We start from the raw sequence: 21,338 nt of genomic DNA, 5'->3' as shown, positions 1-21,338 counted from the left end.
ATTGCTTGGGAAAACATAATGGAATTTCCTCCCACTAGAGACATGATATCCACTGTAAAATGTTGGAAAATATGAATTGAATTTATGTCATCCATTCCTGGTGGTTATGTGGTGTTTTTGGTCTTTGCTTCCCATGGTTTAGGATCTTTTTCTCTTTGGTGGACATGTTGCTGTTTTATCCAGAGGGGATTAAGCTTTATAATAAAGGGTAAGGAGGACATAAAATGCTCTTATAAAAAATATTAAGGCCTGAAACCACTTACTGTGTTAGGGTTCAGGTATTGGGTTTTGGTGTGTGCGGTTCTTGGCTCCCTCTAAGAATAATTTTGACAGTTTCCCTTTCAGTGGCACACCAGCAGTTTATTAAGGAAAATGACACTTGCATAGACACAAATAGGCAAAGCTGCATTTTGTAGGGTTTTTTTTTGGTTGTTTGTTTTTTTTGTTTGGTTTTTTTTTTTTTTTTTTTTTTTTTTTTTTAGGAAAAAGAGAAAGGGGTTGGGGGGAGAGCGGCACCTGCATAGACTAGGCAGCCGAGCTGCTTTTTGTCAGAGCAAAGGGTTTTCTTTTATAGTCTCCTTGGGGGCTGGGGGGAGATTCATTTCCTTTGTGGAATTTTATCTCTTTGGGATCAGGTTGGGTTGGTTTTCTCTAAGTGATAATCTTTTCTAACCCTATCTCAGATTCCTGGAAAATTCCATAGCTGGTTTAACAACTGGTTAATCAAAATTCCTGTTTCTGGTTCTTGTCCTTGTGAGATTTTCCATCTAAATTTTTCTACTCTAAGCTTCCATCAACTGGACAGCATAGACATTAAGGAGAAAATGCTCTAAATCTCATTCTACAGAACCTGTTGGGCCTTTCCTTTCCCACTTTATCAGTTTTTCTCTTAATACCAGTTTTACCCCTTGTGTGTCTGTTGCTCTGTGACTGTTAAAGGACAGGGAGAGGGGCAGCCCAAACCCCGCAAACCTGCCTATTCTAAATGGGTTCTGCCATCCGCCGCATCAACACAAAACATAGGAGACTTTAATGGGAAGGAACTTTAATAAAACTAGGAAACAATACAGGTAAGGCAAAGAGTCTAGTTTCTAAGTGAAGCACCCAAAGTTACCCGTCCCCTCGTGGGTAAAAGTCCATCCATATGGGAATGGCGCAGAACAAGTCCCCAAAGCCTGCCACAAGTCTAAAGCATCTTCCAGTGGGGACCCACAGCAAAGGATCAGAAACAACCAGACAAGCCCGGAAGGAAAAGAGCAAAATCAACATCAAGATAAAAGCTGCCATTGTCACCTCCCCATGGGTCTCACCCACATCAGTGTCACCCAGGCCACGACCAAAAGACAAGCGCAGTTTCTTCACGTGTCTCCTGGCTCCATCCTGCTGCCTTCCTCAGTCTCTTCTGCAGCTTCTCCTCTTCCTGCTCAGCTCCAGCCCCCCTTGGGTGGGGCAGGGAACCTCCCCCTTTCCTGGGGACCACCCTGTTACATGACTACATTTTTCTGTTTGACTTACTCCTTTGTGTGTCTGATTTTTTCCTCATCCTTTCTCTTCCTTTTCATCTCCTCTGTAGAGATGACTAGCTGTAATTTTAAACTGAAGTTTTAGTAAGTTTTTTCAGTAAATCTGTTTTCATTTTTATAATTAAAAACTCAAATGAGATTGAGGTTTTTTATTTTCAAGGTAAGGTTATGGGTTTTTTTTTTTTTTTTTTAAATAGAGGCATGTTTTTATTTATTTATTTATTTATTTATTTGTTTGTTTGTTTGTTTTGTTTATACATGCACTGGGTACAGTCAGAAGCGCGGGAGGGTGAGAGAATTCACCAGAGCCAGAGCGGGGAGCAGAACAGGTAGAAGGACCGAAGTACACTGCTGAGGGGAGCAGCGGGCGGCAGGAGAGGTCTGCGCGCCATGTGGGACCCTCCTCTGGTGGCCGGGGAGCAGCCGGGGATCGAACCGGCGCCGCAGAGGCCGCGGGCAGCTTCGCAAGCCAGCGCTCAACCGCTGCGCCACCGGGGAGGCCCAAGGTTATGGTTTTTATGTTCGTGTAATACCCGATTGATTTTCAGTTCTTCAGTGATTAAGTAAATAGGTTTCCTTTTTCAGGAGCTTTCAGCAAGTAAACTGTGCGGCATTTGCTTAGGAATTTGAATTAGCCTTTGTGCAGTTCTCCACATTCCCTTTCATTATTTTTATTTCGCTCATTGATCTACCTAATTATTTATTACGTTAAAGTGTTTATTGTAAAATGTTCAACACTTTATGGAAAGAAAGTACTAAGTGACTGGGAGGAAAAAACAGGAAAATTTCTCTAAAATGGAAGTGTTTCTTCTGAGTTCTGACATAGACTCACAATTTCGGTGACTTTGTTGAGTTTTTTTTTTGTTTGTTCTTTTGTGAAATTGTACTACCATACATTATCAAGTGCGGGAAGATGTAGTCTTTACGCAATTCTGAATTCCTTTTGACTTTTAAGCACAACTCTCCCTTACTTCCCTTTATCACATCCAGCTTGGACACATACGTAGAAAACATAGGAGAGTAGGTGTCAGGAAACCTGGGTTCTGGTCCAATTTATATAACTTGTTCATATTGTTTAGTCTAACATTTAGTGTTTGATAAAATCAAATCTGACAATCCCAACAGAATATGCCAATCTGAGCTTTTTTTTTTTTTAAGATCAAGGATTTTATTCCACATAGTTAATTCTCATTGTTCTTCAAAATCCTGACATTTACCAGCATTATGATTTTTGGCGAAATTACTAAACTGAGATTTTTTTAATTCTGTGGGGATTATGTCTACTTTGTAAGGTGATTGGGAACATTAAGTTGGAAAGAGAATATAAAGTGTTTATTTTCAGGTATTCTATAAAGCTGTTTTGTTAGGGAGTTTTCTTTAATTTCATGAGTAGTAGAAATAAATCACAGAACTCACATATGAAAAGGCACAAAGTATGTGAATCATTGATAAGATTTTTTTGTGGTAACTATGTTACAGGGCAGGGACTACCAGGATGTTTTATATATTTTTATTTTTGAGCAAATACTAAATTTCAATTCAGGATCTCTAAGTTGGTTAAAGAAATAACATTCTTAATCTTATTGGATACTTTGTTAAGCGTCTTAAACTTTTAGAAATTAGGAAATGTAAGTGAAATTTTGTCTGAAAGAACCAGTCTGTGGAACTGTTTTTGTCTTTTTTGGTACTATCTTGATGTTTGGAAACATGAGGTACCCAGATGGCAGTTAAGTGTGTTTACTAAATATAAATGTCACATTAATGAGTTGTTCCACTGGGGTAGCAAATTTAGATAAATCAAATGAAAAGTGCTTAAAAAGACTTCTTAGGAATTTGAATTAGCCTTTGTTTTATTTTAATCTGCCTTGTGACCTTTTGTATGTCAATATTTTATGATCCTGTTTTAATCACTTAAAAAAATGCCACAATATTACCAGAAAGTATGTAAAATTCTGTGACTGTTTTATTCTACATGGAATAGATTTAAAGGTCAACACTACTCTTTTATGTAGGTTATGGGTGCTACATGTGCTTACAGAGCAGTAGTGTGAGGAAGCTTGAAGTGGCATGGCAGGACGGCCTCATCCCTATGACAGTAACTCCAGTGATCCAGAGAATTGGGATCGGAAATTGCATAGTAGACCTCGTAAACTTTATAAACATTCAAGGTAGGTAGAAAAATACGTATTTCACATAAAATGATTTATATTAAGTGTCAAACTGCATTGGGTTGTGGCAAGTCCTGTCAGAATGTGGGGGCGGGTTAAAAATGTTTGTATATCTGTTTAAATGATTTCTAGAGAAATATCTCTTTCCTTTTAATTTGTAATTTTATATCTAAATAATGTTAAAATCTCCTTAGTTGACTCCATGAATAAATGCTGTATTTAATTTAATTGGGAAGTCTGGCAAGACAGATTAATTCTTTTGTGTTTAAAACCCTAAAGAGGAAGAATTTATTTTATGCTCTTGAATACATTGTATGTGTAGGTATACATGATAATTTGCAGCCTAATGTCAGTCTTTGCCTTTATACATTTTTAACTTTGTGAATTTTTGTATTTGTGCTGTCATCCTCATCTTAATAGGAAAATCAGTTTTTCTGTAGTGGCTCTACTGGTTCATTTAAATTCTAATGCATAAAATGAAATTAACTTCAAAAGTTTCATCCTGTTTATTATTGTTAAAGTTTTTATTTTGTGCCATGTGACTTATTGTGGCACGTCTCATTTAGAATACTTTATGATCTGATATTTTAAGGTATTGATTGACAATTCATAAACCACATATTACAGGTATGTAAGCATGTTTATTTATAGAGTATTGTGCTTTTGAATATTTATGGGTTATTATTGAGCATTTAATTTACTCGAATATACAATTCTCCTGATCACTGATAACTAATACTAGCTTTCTTGAAAAAGCATAAAAACATGCCATGATATTAAAGTCCTTTGTAAAATTTTAATTTTAAAGAAATAAATCAGGCATTTTAAAACCATATGCTATAGTTAGCAAAAACGAGTGACTGGTACTTTTCAAGTTTCCTGATAAGATGTATGCCTTTTTTGAAGACTTAATATGGTGAGGAAAACGTTGAACTTGACTTTATTAATTTGTTTGATATGAATGCTTTTTGATTTTTTTAAATTTTTGGTGTACATGTGTGTTCAACTGATGCTCTAGTTCTTTTTTTCCATCCTATTTATATGAATAATTATTTCATCTTTGAGATTAGAGAGATATTGAATGGGACTAGATATCTGCTGTGCTGTATGCTTTTTTCCAGGCAAATTATATGTTATCCTTTCTAGCTCTTAATGTTTTTCTGCTGATATGCAATACTGCTTTATGTGTTGACAGGGTAAAAACAAGCTATTGTGTATTTTATAAAATTAACAGTACTTCATTACTGGTATTTCATTTCAATGGCAAATACCATAGCTGTTCTTGATAGTAACTTTTGGATGATGTTTTCAGGTAGACTGCAGCAGTATTGGTTGTTTAAGTGAAAAACATTAAAGATAGAAAATAAATAGTAATAATAAATAGTAATACATTCAGGTATGTGTGAACATATACACATACATGTATATACAATTTTCTTTTAATGGAAATACCATGGAATCCTTTGAGTTGACTTTCACATCAAAGAAAAACAGCTATTTTTAGGGACCTCTTGTTCCTGTATATTTAGGAGCATATAACTTACAATACTTTAAAAAATACAGTTTATTTTTTTTAATGATAATTTTTGAATTGATAGTTTTAAAAAGTCTCCCAGTTAATTTGCTATCAATCAGTAAGTATTCTTGAGATCCTGCACTCAGTTTAGGAGAGATTCAGAAGTGTGTCAGTACCATAATGGAATGCTTTAATACTTTGTAATGCTTTGTAGGTAGGGCACTACACTGTGATAGTGAGTTGTAATAAAATAAGAGTGCAGGGGAGGAATCAGTATCAACTTGAATAGATGAAAATTGGACTGGAACTAATCCTTGGATGATTAGGTATATGGGGACATCCCTACCAGGTGCCTTCTGGAGAGATTATCTTGTCTGGATTATCTTGTCTAGTAGAGTTGAGTAGATTGCTTTACCTTCCCCATTTGGCAGATGAAAAAAAAAAACAAGCTTAATAAATCTGCCCAAGTCTATCCAACTTGTAAATGCCTGAGCTGGGATTTATAAACAAGTTTCTCATTCTTTTTATTTGAATAATTTTAAATAACTTATAGTACTTGTAAATAGAACGCATATAACGAACCTTTATATACCCATCTCCCAGCTTCACGTTACCAACTTATGGCTGCTTTTGTTTCATCTGTGCTTCTACATACTCTCATCCTGTTTTTGAATCTTGTGTATTTAGTGACGTTTAAGTAAAAGAAAATCAGATTAATTACTGGCTTTAGTTAGGGGTTTATTATTTCTTGTACATATAAGAATGCCTGATGTGTATTTAGTGAGTTCAAGATGTTAGGGTCAAAAACCTCTCAATTTCTCACTTTTTCCTCATGGTCGTAAGATGGCTACTGTGACTCCAGTCACCTTGTCCACCTTCCAGCCAATGAGGAGGAGGAAGAGAGAAGGGAACATTGGGAAAAGGCTTCATTTATATCAGGAAATTAAATATCTGAGGAATTTCCTGCAGGTATCTGCTTAGAAATCATTGGCTAGGACTATATCATATGGTCATCTCCGGATTAGGAAGGCTAAGAAATGTAGGTGGGCACATTGCCACCTCAAACAGAATTGATGTATTTAAATGTATAGAAAGTAAATATCTTAGTCTCTTTAGGCTGCTGTAACAGAATACCATAGACAGGGTGGTTTGTGAACAACAGAAGTTTCCCATGGTTCTGGAGGCTGGGATGTCCATGATCAAGGTGGGTAGCATGTTTTAGTGTATGATGAGCACTGTCTTCCTGGTTCACATAATCCTCTTGTTGTGTCCCCATATGGTAGAAAGAACTTGGTAGTTCTCGGGTCTCATAAAGGCTCTAGTGTCGTGATCTAATCACTTTCTCACATTCAAATACCATTACATTGGTGAAATATATTTCACCATGTGAATTTGAGAGGAAGACACAAAAAGCAGTATAGAAATAAGTATACTTTGATTCAACTTTTGCAGATAATATAAAAAGTTTAAATTTGTTTTTTCTGTTTGCATTTTAGAATAGCCTGCTTTTTTCAGTCTTTTTCTTTTTACCGACCCCCACCCCCCGCCGCCTTTATTGACAAGGATAAAGATAAATGTCTTGAAATATAAAAGTAACAATATTTACTGCTGTATGTGTGCTTATCTTTGAGGTTTGAGGGGTTGATAGGCATTGCATAATGATTTCTCATCCATCTGATACAACTTTAAGGTACTTTCTTTTGAATGTAGTTTTGAAATGATCTAAAAGATGAGACAGAAATTACTGAACTTTGTTTTTTCTGAGTAATTGTGTAGTTCTTTTTCTGAGTAATTGTGTAGTATATTAATACATATAGAAGGGTATGGTAGTTTGCTGAGAGGATAAAGCTCATTTCAGTTGGTTTATTTAACCGGAATTGTGACAACTTTTTTTTATAGGTTAGAGGAGTTTTTTTTCTAGTTAAGGTAGGAAAAAAGCACCTTTTCTATAAATGCCTAGATTGGCAACATGTTAAATAAAAGCTCTTGAATATTTGAATTGGGTTGAATACAACTATTTAAAACTCAGATCTGCAGTCTGCTCAGGTTACTAAAGATAAATGCATCATACATTCAATAGCAGACTTTGCCGCAAGGTTTCATTCCCACAGAAGTACGCATGCTCATTTTTTTCTGAGACTGTGTGAAGATTGAGCTTTCTAGTTTCCCTTTTAAGTCACTTATCAGTCCCAGTAGCAGTTTAGAAATGAAAAGTTGGGTTGCTTTAAAGCGTACTCCTTGAGTGAATTCTTAAAGTATAAATAATATTTTCCCTTTAGTTTAAAAAAGAATCTTTACTGCTCAGAATGGGTAAATAATAAAATATTAAAAGGAAAAAAGAAAGTTAGCTGCATCCTAGTTTTTTAAAACCTTGGCAAGCTGGCAGAGCTAGAATTAGCTTTACAGATGGCATTTGGCAACATATCTACATATCTCAAAGCCGTCCTCTCCTGAGTTTTCTTCAGCCTGTCTATCAGCTACAATATCCAATCACTGCACAGAGATGGAGAAATGGGACGATCGCAGCTCACACGATGCTGTTTGGTTAGAAACGTCAGTGCTGCACAACCCACGGCTGAGTCAGTGTCTGTGAGAAAATGAACTGAATTAATATGTAGAGAGGGGGTTGTATCTCTGAACATTTAAAGCCTAAATAACTGCAACAGCGTTATTACACAATAGAGAGAGGAAAGCTAAAGGAAATCTGGACAGGTGAGGTAGAGGGAGACTGGGAAAATTTCTGATTGTTCAGAGGAGGGTTGAAGATGATGGAAATATCAGATGTGCTAAAGTTTCCTAGTAATGCCCAAGGATGCTGACCTGGCTTTCAGTGCTGCATTGTTTGAAAAAGCAGAGTCCCTTCATACTCTGATTGCAAAATTTTTTTCTTGCTTTTGTGTGTCTTCTTTGGCATATACCAAAGGAAGGTGTGTATTCATTTATTACATGATATTGCTGGGTTATACTTATATACATATATAAATATAAGAAATTGAGAAAGATGTGTTTGACCTTTGTTTCATTATGATCATTTACATTTTGGATGTGAAAGATCATGTCTTGATTGTCAGTATAATGGCAAGTTATCTAAAATAAATGGAGTTTGTTATGTTGTTTTCATGGGTTTTAATGCTGTTTTTATTTCTTTTAGGTCATTAAAATCTTCATGTAACTTGAGAATGCTTTATATTTGGTATTTTTATGAATATCAGAAAATTTAAGAAAAGATTAATTTAGAAATATACTTGATATATTTGAAAATAAAATTCAAGATAGAGAAATGAAATAATTGAAATTGTTTTCTAAAGAAAAGGTGAATGTATTTTTACTTTGGATGAATAAAGGATTAGTTGAACCACATATAGTATGTAGTAATATTTCACAGAACCAAATATATTTGATAAAATTTTAATTGATTAAAGTGACCTTCTAGTTTTTTAGTACATAGACTCTGAATAGATGATTTACATAGTGCCTCTGAAATAGCAAACAAGTCAAGTTTTTGGATAATTGCAAATTGATTTTCATCCAGTCTGAATTTCTAAATAAAAATAATTGTTCTTATATGAGGCTTTAAATATTAACAGGTGATATTGCTTGCTTTATTAGTAAATTTACCACAGTTTTAAACATTTTGACTCATGGCTATTTCTTCTATCCTTTGTGAAAGATGAGTCTTGCTGGTCTTTCATTTGGAAAGGATTTTGGGGAATATACATTTAAAAATTATTTTATTTTTAATGTATTTAAATAGTTGATAGCATTCTTTCCTTCAAAAGTGAGGAAGTTGTGATTTTCTCCGTTTAATCTCTAAAAATTTGATCATCTTGATGGCTGGCTTGACTTCTATGGATTAATGAGTGGTATCTTGTATTAGCTTTTTTTGTGATTTAGTGTTCAGAAATGATTTTCTAAGCTTGTCTTAGTAATAGTTTATAAAAGTAGAATTCTCAAGCTAGATCTTTTTGTTTTATGTTTCATAGAATGTTTTTTTTTGCTTCTGCTGTGTTATTTTAAAAGTCATATATATTCAATACATAATTGGATAAATACTGAAAGGCACATAGAAGAAAAAAGGTTATCCTGTGTATGTACCAATATAAAATCATATACATAAACATAAAATGATTTGGGTATATTATGTATATACTACTATATAACCCATCCCTTGAAAAAAAAAAGACCTCTGTCATGAAATAGTCTTCTGTAGCATAATTCTTAAAAACTGTTTAATGTATATTTTGTAATTTCACAGATTTCTGATTTTCTTGATCACAAGATCAGAATTTCACAAGTAAAAATGAAATTTTGATATTTTGGGGACAGAAAAAGTTTCTTAGTATGATAACACAATGAATTATTTAAAGATGGGCACATTAGTTTAGGAAGTGGTTAAGTTTTGGAAATGGTTAAGTTTAAGGAAATGGTTAAGTTTTCCATAAAAATGGAAAATAAGTCTTTTTAAAAATCGGGAAAAAGAGCTCAGAGGAACTGAGACTTTGAAAAAAACTGCTATGACCAACCAAAAGGGTTTCTTATGTTCTATTTTAAAAGGTGTAATCAAGGAAATTGTAATGATAATGCATGGCCATGAAGGAAGAAAAAAAAATCCCTGCACTCTTATTAGCAGCTTCTTTGTTAAAGTAGAAGAGCAAACTACTAATATTATCAGTGATGATGATGATGATGATGCAGCATACCTAAGTAGAAGGACAAAAAAAAAACAATGAGTATAGAAGTTAGGAATGCATCTAGTTAATGACTTGTCTTCTGGGCCATTTGAGACATCTTCAAGGAACTTCTTATAAAATCTTAACATTTTTGCAGTGTACAGGAAGTGCTAAAAGATAGGGGATTCTAGACCTGATTTTGAAAAAGGGTAGATTTTATTTTTTAAATTTTTTAATTTTTAACATCATTGTTCATTTTTAAACAATATTTGTTTCCTCCCACCCCCTCAGGTATATTCCCCATAGTTTCCTTTGCCAATGCACCCGTGTGCCATCACCTCAGTCCCCTGTGCTCCTCCATCCCTCCCTCTGATGCCTCTCCCTCCTTCTTCCCTGCAGTATGTCTCTGATTTATAATTGTCTGGTTTTGCTTTGTTGTGAAAAAGGGTAGATTTTAGAATAAACATTAAAAAGCATTGTTTATGACTAACTTGAACAAAAACAGGTTAAAATTATCCAGAATGAGTTGGCTAAAATTAACAATGCACTTTTGATTTTTCTCTGATATAGTTGGTAGACTAATAGCAATAAAATTTATTTGGATTTATGAGTGTAAGGTGAAGGAAAGGTGAGTTGTTTGTTGATTATGTTAATCAACAGTTTTGATTTTGAATGACCCTATTCAAAGGTTATTGATCTACACAGTCAGTTTGTTTACTTTGTCTTATCATGAATCTGGAGTAGACAAATTAATCACATTTGTGACAGATTTATAAGTATAGTAAATAACATACTAAGTGATCCAAAATGATCTGAGTATGAGTTGTTGGACTAAATTTAAACAGACTTTTTAGCAGTAGACATAAGGCCTGAAAAACACTAATATACATTGTGGCAGCATGACTTTACAACATCACATATGGAAAAGACCTTAGGGTGGTTGTTGGCAGTAACCTTGATATAAACAAAAGTATAGTGGGACTGCCATCATCCCATCTCTCCCTCGCCTCCTTAAAAAAAAAAAACAAAAAACCACTAATTAATGGAAAAGAAGACTTTGTGTTTAGTTCTGTCTGAATTCAAAAGGAAGTCTGTGGAAACCTTGCCAGCTTAAGGTATTGAGAATTTAGTGGTCTTGGAGGTAGGGCAGCTCTGGTGGATATTACAGAATCTTATACTAGGAACTGTCTTCATATATGTCCTTTGGGAAAGAAATTAGGCTCGGTTTAAGTCAGACTTGCTTGAAGTTAAAAGAACTCTGAAATTGAACTCGTCAGGTCTGTTAATAAAATTAACTGAGGCATATTAAAAAATTTTAAGAGTTTATTTGAGCAGAAATCAAATTAGACCACATAAATCTAGTAGATGGAAAGGGACTCAGACACTGCATGAAATGAATGACTTTCATATGCATAAAGGGAACTGGGAAGTTATATTAGACCAAAGACAGGTTTGTTATTACGAGGTTATTTTTCTTGAGGGCATTGCAGGAATCTGTCAGGCAGGTTACTAACTAGTGCTTATTCAGCCATTCCCAACGACTGTTTTTATTTTTTTATTTATTTTTTTTTAACTTTTTTTTTTTTTTTTATATAGAGGCATGTTTTCTTTCTTTCTTTCTTTATTTGTTTAGTTTTTTTTTTTTTTTTTTTTTTTTTTTTTGTTTTGTTTATACAAGCACTGGGTACAGTCAGAAGCGCGGGAGGGTGAGAGAATTCACCAGAGCCAGAGCGGAGAGCAGAGCAGGCAGAAGGACCGAAGTACACTGCTGAGGGGAGCAGCGGGCGGCAGGAGAGGTCTGCGCGCCATGTGGGACCCTCCTCCGGTGGCCGGGGAGCAGCCGGGGATCGAACCGGCGCTGCAGAGACCGCGGGCAGCTTCGCAACCCAGCGCTCAACCGCTGCGCCACCGGGGAGGCCCCAACGACTGTTTTTAGATTGTATTTCAGGAAGAACTGAAACTTACTATGTCTTAGTTTGATGCTGTGGGGCTTAGCATAAGTGACTACATTTTGGATCTGTTATGTTTTTTAAACAATCCACATTTCAGATCTGTCAATTAATTAGACATGTTCTCTCAACTGCAAAATGAGGATGGTTTTGAAAAAACACGTGACATATTAATATTGTGACTTGTATATACTAAATATTCAAATGTTAGTGTTGTTGTTATTTGGTCATAATGGAGAACTAGGCAGTGGTTCTAAACTCTAGAGGAATGATTTGATCCTCATTGGGCATTTGGAAATGTTTGAAGAAATTTTTGATAAGACTGAGGTGGAGAGTGCAATTAACATTTAATGAATGTGAAGGTGAGGGTTGCAACTAAACATTCTACAATGCACAGGACAGCTCCCCACAAAAAGAATTAACTAGCCCAGAACCCTGAACTCGGTGTAGATAAAAAGGTTTAATTAAACTCTAATGTTAAGGAAAAGCTACTTTAGAGTCAGAACTTTCAAAAGATAGCACAAAACTGTTAAACAGATACACAAATTACCTTTTCCTGTCATTAGCAACAATAGTCAGCTGATTCAAGGGAGCTTTGTAAATAAGATTCAGGAATTGGATGTTTTGACTAGATTTATCTAAAAAGTCTTTTCCCTAAACTTAGATTCTATGTTTCTGTGGGTTGGTTTGTTTATTTGATTGATAGGTATATTGAATGACCAAAATCAAAGGGCCTCTGATGAATTTTCTCTTATTAATTTTATCAATTAATTGCAATATAATTGAGGTTTAGATTTTCAATTTTAATTCTTTTAATGCTTAAAATTTTAATGTGAGGTATAGAGGAGGAAATCTAATGGAACTAGTCATTTCATGTTTTCAAAAGGCTATTTGGAAGTACATGTGATGATGAAATTGCAATAATTTCTCTCTGGAAGCCTGTTTTGTGAAGGAGATATGTTAGGATATTTACAGTCACTTGATACGTATTTGTGCTTCCTATCTTTTTCCACTGGACTTATTTATTTTGGCCCTTTGGTAATAAGTACAAAGGATGTTCCAAATGATTTTTTTTAAATAATTACAATTTTTAAAATCACCTTTTAAAATGCTCAGTTGTGCATTATTATAGTCTCAATCATGAACAGCACCTGGAATAGTACCTGGCAGAAAATAATAATTTACTTAGTATTTATTATATCAGTGACTATTCAGTGGAAACAAAATGTCTGACAATAAATTTATTGCACAATTAGTAATAGTGGTCAGCTATTAGAAATACTTTAATTTTCTATAGTAGGGAGTTGTTTGAGAAAATGCTAAGACATACAGTGGTTTTTAGCTCTCCAATTTTTTTCTCTAACCTGCACCTTTTCCATGAACTTTAGACTTCTGTATCTAAAGTCCTATATAATATATGCACTTGGATGTCTTATAAACATCTTACTCTTACATGTCTAAAGATAAACCTACACTTTCCATACCTAATCTTGTCATTTGTTCTCATTCAGTAAGTGGATCTTCCAATCTACTTGGTCAAAGTAAAGTCTTAATCATTCTTGACTCCTCTTACCTCTCCCACCTTTTCATTTATTGAATTCAGAAGTTTAATACTACAAAATTTATAGTCCACCATTTATTATGTGCATTGCAACAACCTTGCCCAAATACTTTTGCTCTCGCCTGAATTATTTGCAATAGCTTCTGAAATGGTTACTTGTTTCTACCTTAGTCCCTTTTCTTCCATTGCCTATTTGATTTATGTTGATCTAACATAAATCAGATCATATAATTAACATTTCAGTGGTACCCATTTCACTCAGGCAAAAAGCAAAAACACTTGAAAACATTTGAGTCTCCTCAAATGGTTTTATTCATGACTTTCTGAGTTCAACTTTTAACTTCTTAATTTCTGTGCTTCACCTATCCTGGCCTTTGTGAGTGCTGTGAAAAGCTAAGGATTACTCTTGTGACAGGGTCCCGCCTGTATACATTATATAACTATTTTTCACATTATCATAACTATTTCTCACTCCCTTAGGTCGATTAGACATCTCAAAGAGCCCTTTCTTGTCCACTTACAGAATAGAGCCTCCCACTTCAAAATAATGACTTCTTCTTTTCCCTGCTGTATTTTTCTTCATCGTATTTGTTACCATATACTACTTAATATATTTATTTGAATGCAGTCTATTTCTTTCCTTTAGGATATATTACTTTTGAGGGCAGAGACTTTCTCACCTATATTCACCAGGGCTAGAATAGTGTAGCATAAGATAGGTTCTCAGTGAATAGAGGGAACACATGATAAGACTAAAAGAATTGCTAGGTGAGAGATTAAGAATACTTTCAGTTATTGTAGGGTTTAATTGTCATTGTATGTTGCAACTACCTGATATCTAGGGCGAATTAAAGTAATGGTAGAACTAAAAAAAAAAAAAATAGCATTATAACATTAAATACTATAACTATACTATAAAGGAAAGTTCAGAGACTCCTCAGTTTGGAGAGCTGCTTGTCTAGCAACTTCATTTATTTAGAAAAACTAGTTCAAAAGCCAGAAGAAAGGTAATGGACATTTTAAAAGCAAACGAAACTTCTAACTCACCATTTACATGCACTTCATTTTTACCAGCTAGGAAAACTTATATTGATAGTAAAATGTTAAAATTTGATCACTAAGGGGTACTTCTCTGTCAAAACTTACTGCATCTGTCTTCATTTGATTTCAGTTTAAGAAAAGATGCTTTTAGGGCCTCCCCAGTGGCGCAGCGGGTTGGGCGCCGCACTGTGAAGGCTGTCCGCAGCCTCTTCAGTGCGGATTTGATCCCGGCCAGTGAGAATCCCACATGGTGTGGCAGACCTCTCCTGTCGCGCCCGCTGCTCCCGTCAGCACTGTATTTCTGTCGTCTGCCTGTTCTGTTCCCTGCCCGGTCCCTGGTGAATCCTCTCACCCTCCCACTCCTCTAGCCTCTACCCCAGCTCTTGTATAAAAATAACTAAATCTTTAAAAAAAAAAAAAAAAAAAAAAGTAAAGAAAAGATGCTTTTTGAGCAGTCATAAAACAAGTTTATCCAAAACTTCTTTGCTGTTACTTTTGCTTCTACCTCACTATTTGCTGTCATATCTGATAGTGGGATTTTAGGAAGAAGATTCATTTCAGGATTTGGTGTGAATGTTAAAACTTTTTTGGGCTTTATTTCTTGCTAAAGTTGTCTTTTGTGGGGCAATTGGGGATTTAAGTACCATTTAAACCATGCAAGAACTGGGGAATAGGTCAAAGGTGTGGGGTGTGAGAGGATTCACCAGAGACAAAGTGGGGAAAAGAACAGGCAGATTGACTGAAATACACTGCTGAAGGGCAGTAGTGGGTGAGTCAGGAGAGGTCTGCTGCACCATGTAGGTAGCTCCCTGACTGGGGATTGAACTCATGCCACAGTGGCTGGTGATAGATAGCACTGACTTTAACCCTGGTGCCGCCAGGGAAGCCCCATACTATACTACCCTTACAATCATACCATTTCCCTAACCCCAACCACTGGCAAACCCTGATTTGTTCTCCATCACAGTCATTTTGTCATTTTATTTTCACACACTATGTAACTTTTTGGGTTTAGGTTTTTCATTCAGCATAATTCCTTGAGATTCAGTTAAACTTTATATATATATATGTGTGTGTATATATATATCTGCAAATCTATATCAGCATTTTTTTTCTTAGTAATATTACTTTATATGGATATAACATAATTTATCCATTCAGAGAGTGGTGTGGTTTTTATTATTTTGCTTTACTATTGGGTTTTTAATACATATTACTTTAGTCTAAAACTTTCTTTCATCTGGTTAGAGTATATAGTTTCACTGAACAAAATGATAGAAACCTTTAAATTCCTCTTCAGTCCTTATGTGATCTTCCTGTCTATTGAAAGCTATAGTTAGAATTTTTAAAGACAAATTAGGCAGCAAAGTCATATGCAGAAATTCATGCATAGTTAATAGTCAAGGTTTGATTAAAAATAGATGTTTTCCTCTGAGTGACCATTTTAGTAGATTTTAAACTTTTTTTGGTGAAATTTATTCTGCCTGTTGATTTCCTTATGCTTCAGTGCATGATTTTAAAAGTTAAGTGAAAAGTTGGTGTAAGATAAAACAGCATTATAAGTTTGTGACGTTTCAAAATTTTTAAATGGAAGTATTTTCTTTTAGCAATGCCGTTTAAGGTAGATTTGTTTACATAACCTCATAAATATTGTTGAAATTTGTGATTTTATGGGCCTCCCTGGTGTTGCAAGGGGTCAAGACACAACCTTTGAAGCTATCCAGAGCCAGTGCAGCACAAGTTCGATCCCCGACCAGGGATCTACCCACATAGCACAGCAGACCTCTCCTGACTTGCCCGCTGCTCCCCTCAGCAGTGTATCTCAGTTGATCTGCCTGTTCTGTTCCCTACTCTATCTCTGGTGAATCCTCTTAACCCCTGCACCTCTGACCTGTACCCCAGTTCTTTTTTTTTTTTTTTAAGATTTATTTATGCATACAAGAGCTGGGGTACAGGTCATAGATGCAGGGGTGGTGGTGAGAGGATTTACCAGAGACAAAGCGGGGAGCAAAACAGGCAGATGGACTGAAATACACCACTGAGGGGAGCAGCAAGCAAGAGAGAAGAGGTCTACTTTGCCATGTGGGTTTCTCGCTGGCCAGCCGGGGATTGAACTTGTGCTGCAGAGGCTGCGGATTGCTTCATAGTGCGGTGCTTAATTAACCCCTTGCGCCACCAGGGAGGCCCTATACCCCAGTTCTTGTATGCATAAATAAATAAATCTTTAAAAAGATTGTGATTTTAGAGTGTGTGTGTGTGTGTTTTTCGTAGATTTATTTATTTATACATACAAGAACTGGGGTGTAGGCCAGTAGTGCAGGGGGTAAGATGATTCACCAGAGACAGAGTGGGGAACAGAACAGGCAGACTGACTGAAATATCTGCTGCGTCATGTGGGTAGCTCCCTGGCCGTCAGGGGATCAAACTCATGCTGCAGAGGCTGCAGATAGCTTCACTGTGCTGTGCTTAACCCCGTGTGCTACCAAGGAGTTAGAGGATTTGTGTTTAAGGATTCTGATTTGGGTTTCTGTAATAACCACTGGATAATAAATGTTGATCAGTGAGGTTCTCCATTGGTGATCAGTTGGAGTTGGTAGCTGTTGTTAACCTGTTTATAGAAATGCTTTTGGATTCATGAGAGCATGAACTATGTTACAAGTTTCTAAGTTGCAACTGCCTGGGAGGGTAGCCTCAAACATGTATTTTGGCCAAGAGGCCAATTGAGATACACTATTTGATAACTTTTGACATATGTATGTACTTATAAAACCTCTCCATAATCAGGATAATGAATCTGTGTCCATCACACTCAAAATTTCCTCTGGGTGCTTTGTAAGCTTCTGTCCCTTCCAACCCTTATATCCAGATAACCACCAGTCTGTTTTATGACACTGTCCATTAGTTAGTATTTTATATAATTAATTTGAATGTATACTTTTTTTTGGTGTGTGTGTGGGGAGTCTGACTTCTTTCATTCAGCATAATTTTTTTAAAATTCATCCATATTGTAATTTTTTTTATTAGTAGTTGAGTAGTATTCCATTGTTTGGATACATACCACAAATTGTTTATGCAGTCATCTGTTCATAGTCTTTTAGGTTGTTTCCAGTTTGGAGCTTTTACAGAGAAAGCTTATGAACAACATGTGTCTTTTTATAGACGCATGCTTCATTTCTGTCAGGTAAATAAGAAGACGAGATGGGTGAATCATATGGGTGGTGTATATTTAGTTACTTAAACTGTCAAAAAGCTTTTTGCAAACAATTTCCAAATTGGTGGTACCATTATACATTACCACTAGGAGTGTATGAGAGTTCCATTTCATATACATGTCACCAACACCTGGTAATGGCCAGTCTTTTTATTTAGCTGTTCCAATAAATGTGAAATTATACCATATTTTGGTTTTATTTTGCATTTCTTTAATAATGATATTCAGCATACTTTCATGTACATATTTTTTTATCTGTTTATCTCAAATCTTTTGCCTGGTACTTTGAGAGTTCTTTTTATATATATATATATATATATGCTATCTACAGGTCCTTTATCAGATGCACAATTTCATTCTATTAACAGTGTCATTTGGAATGCAAAAATTCAACATTTTTATGTAGTCCGTTCTTTAATTTTAATTGTGCTACTTCCTCTAGAAATTTTTGAGTTATATGTTTCAGATTTAAGTTTGTGATGCATTTTGAGTTCACGTTTGTGAATTTTGAGTTTTTGTTTGTATAGGTTGCAAACTTTAAATGAGTTTGTCTCCTAAGGGTGATTGAAGTGGAATAACCATATTTTATCCATTGTTTAAGAACCATTTGATGCAAAGTACTCGCTAATTGACTTTAAAACTTCTTTGCAAATGAGTTCTCCATATAAATGTGTTCTTTTCTGAAGTCTGTTTTAATCAGTTGATCTACTTGTCTGCCTTGCCAACAGCATGCTGTTTCTTTTCCTGTTTATTAAGCCTTGAAATTAGGCAGTTTTGGGACCTTTGCATTCCCATATAAATTTTAGAATCAGTTTGTTACTTTTGACAAATCTGATTTTCTATTAGAATTATGCTGTATTTGTAGATCAGCTGTGGAGAATTGAAATGTTTGCCGTATTAAGTCTTAAGAACATGGTAAATTTCTTTATTTAGGTCATCTTTAATTGTTTTCAGCAGTTAGTAATTTTCAGCATCAGGTCTCCCACATATGTGTCAGATTATCCTTAAATGTTTTAATTTAAAAAAAATCAATTTTTGATTCTACATTGCTGGTAAGTAGAAATACAATTTCTTTTGAAATATTTATCTTATATTCTGTGGCTTTGTTAAACTGATTAGTTCTAGTAACTTTTTATTACTACAAATGGGCAATTTTGTTGTTCGCAGATAAGTACAATTTTAATTTTTTTTCTATCTGGATTCCTTCTATACCTTTTTCTTGTCATATTGCTCTGACTAGAATCCTTAGTACCATTGGTGAATAGACCTGGTGAGAGTAGACATTGTCTTATTTCCTAATCTTAGATGTGTAACAGGCCCTTCTCCCTGTCCTATAACAGATGGACATTTGGTTTGTTGATGCTGGCTGTAGGTTTTCCCTAAATATCTTTTATTCATCTGATGAAATTCCACTGTATTTTTACTTGCCCAGGATTTTTTTCTTTTTGAATCAGGAATGGATTTCCAGTTTTGTGAAATGTATATTATTACGCATTTGTACATTGTATCATAATATCCATTTGTGTATTGTGTATATTTATGGTACAGTTTGTCTTCATTAATTTGTTAAAATGGTGAATTGCATTGATTTTTTAAAATAATTCAGCCAGTCTTTTAAATTATGGTTTATTGATATTTTTATATATTTCTAGATTTGAATTGTTAAAATTTTGTTTATTATTTTTGTATCTATGTTCTGAGGGATGTACATTTATAGTTTTTTTCCTTCCCTGGTACTCTTTCCTGAGAACTCTAGCTACCTCTTGTCCCCAGCTTCACAGTTCCATGTCCTTAACCCAAGAGTCTGGGATTTCTCCTCCTTGTGTTTACTTTGGAAACTTTAAGGTAGTAATTTAAAAAGTTATTGAGCCTATTTGTTTTACATCTTTCAGGAATTACTCTCTTTCATTGCCTGATGTAGTGTGTCTTGCAAATCAGTGTTTGATATATTTTATGGGGGATGTTTGAAACAGAAAATTAAATTTAGTCCTTTATTAACTCTGTCTTGGCTAGAAGCAGATGTTGAGGCTCATTCTTTCTTCATCTCCTTACCTGTCCTCAATTTATGTAATCTCAGTTCTTTCAAGTACGATATGAAGCAGTTATCCTCTCTGAAATTGCTTGTCTTCATTTTCATTTGCATATATTTTTGTCCATAGTGCTTTTGAGTTCTATAATTATTTAATTAAATAGAGTAAGACATAATTAGTTTTCACCACATCTCATTTTGAAAGACTGATTCAAAATACATCCCATTTGGGAATGAAAAGAAAATAAGGACATGTATTATGACACCTTTTGCATTCATTTGAAAACTAAACAGTTCAGAAATGAAGCCAATATTTCAGCAGAACACATAGTAGTAAAAATCTTTCAGCTATAGAGGTGTCTGGTGGAAGCACTTTTTGCAATTAATCAGTCTGTTTGGCCCTTACTCAAACTGAGCATGTATCTTGCATTTGCTTTAGTCATAGTTGTGTTTGTTCTGGCCCATTAAATTCGTATTTAGAAAATGTGCTTGGTTCATTTAAAACTTCACAAAAAATAATATGAGCAGTTATTTTTTTAATACATTATTCTTATACTATTAGTATGGATTCTTTTCTTTTTCCTACTTTACCACATAAAGCAGAAATTCCAGTATTTCTACACTAAAGTTTTTAACATATATGCAGTAGGCTCTTTTGATTTATTTTTCATGAAGAAAAAGATTTATCTCCCATGGATGTTTCCTCCTCTGGTCTTTTTCAATAGAAAGTAGGTGGGAGTAGATTTTTCTTCTGTAGGTTTATGAGAGACAGGTGACTGATTAAAAACTGACAGGTTGCTTTTATTTCTGTAATTTCAACTGATAATGGTTTTGGTGATGGAGAGAAAGGTAATATTATGGAGGGGGCACTAGAATGAATCAAAAGATTTTGGTTACAGTGTTATTAGCATATTCACTAAATCCTATGTGACTGAGAAGTCTTGTGATTTTAAACTTGGATATCTTCATTTGTCATGACTAAATTAACTAATATTTAATGGGTGATTTTATTGTGTCAGGTACATTGATGATCAGCCTTACTTATTTTTCATTAATTGTTTAAAATAAATAGAATCTACATTTTACAGGTGAGGAATCTAGGTTCCAAAATGTTAAGTAGCAGTCAACATGTTTAAGGATTGCTTAATTCTAGGTCTTTATTACTGTAAAGCCATGAAGTTCTATTTCTGTTTTTTCTATCTCTAAAAACATTTTAGTGTTTTAAAATCATAATAGGTATATACTAAGATGGTAAATTTTCAAACTGCCTTTTGGCTTGGTTCTCACATTTTTGTTTCCATCAGTTTTTCTACTTACAATGTATTCTGATTTTAAAATCTTACATATTTGTCTGCAATTGGTTTACTAGTGACTATTCCTAATCTCCAGGGTGATGTCTTCTGAGATCTTAATGCATTTATTATCTATTCCTTTTTTATTAGTTACATATTAGAGAGATATTTAATCATTTTATATTTGAAATTTGGAATAACTTGAAGTTTCTAAGGTTCATGTATTTTTCCTATGCTTAGATCATAATCTGAGGAAACATTGCTACTGGTATTTAACACAACGCTGCACATACTACATGTAACATATAATTGGGTGAATAAATTCTGTCAACTAGACTTTTAATCATTTTCAGTTATTTCTTTCTCATGGGCAAATTT

At 34.6% G+C, this 21,338-nt stretch overlaps 1 protein-coding gene across 4 annotated transcripts in view; it reads left to right on the top strand.

Moving 5' to 3' along the window:
• BTBD10 (BTB domain containing 10) overlaps positions 1-21,338 on the top strand; it is a 68,372-nt gene that overhangs the window by 19,897 nt on the left and 27,137 nt on the right. For 3 of the 4 annotated variants that reach the window (XM_054699386.1, XM_037522693.2, XM_037522694.2), the window contains one exon: positions 3,536-3,691. The exons of the other annotated variant lie outside the window; for it this stretch is intronic. In XM_054699386.1, coding sequence (XP_054555361.1) covers positions 3,591-3,691 — 101 coding nt within the window. In that variant the 5' untranslated portion in view covers positions 3,536-3,590. The remainder of the gene's footprint in view (positions 1-3,535; positions 3,692-21,338) is intronic. 4 annotated transcript variants of the gene reach the window in all.

The sequence above is a fragment of the Talpa occidentalis genome, unplaced genomic scaffold (genome assembly GCF_014898055.3).
Source record: "Talpa occidentalis isolate TD23 unplaced genomic scaffold, MPIMG_talOcc4v2.1 talOcc4.3, whole genome shotgun sequence".
NCBI classification, from domain to species: domain Eukaryota; kingdom Metazoa; phylum Chordata; class Mammalia; order Eulipotyphla; family Talpidae; genus Talpa; species Talpa occidentalis.
Note: the sequence above shows the minus strand (reverse complement) of the source record. Positions and strands in the feature narration are given on the sequence as shown.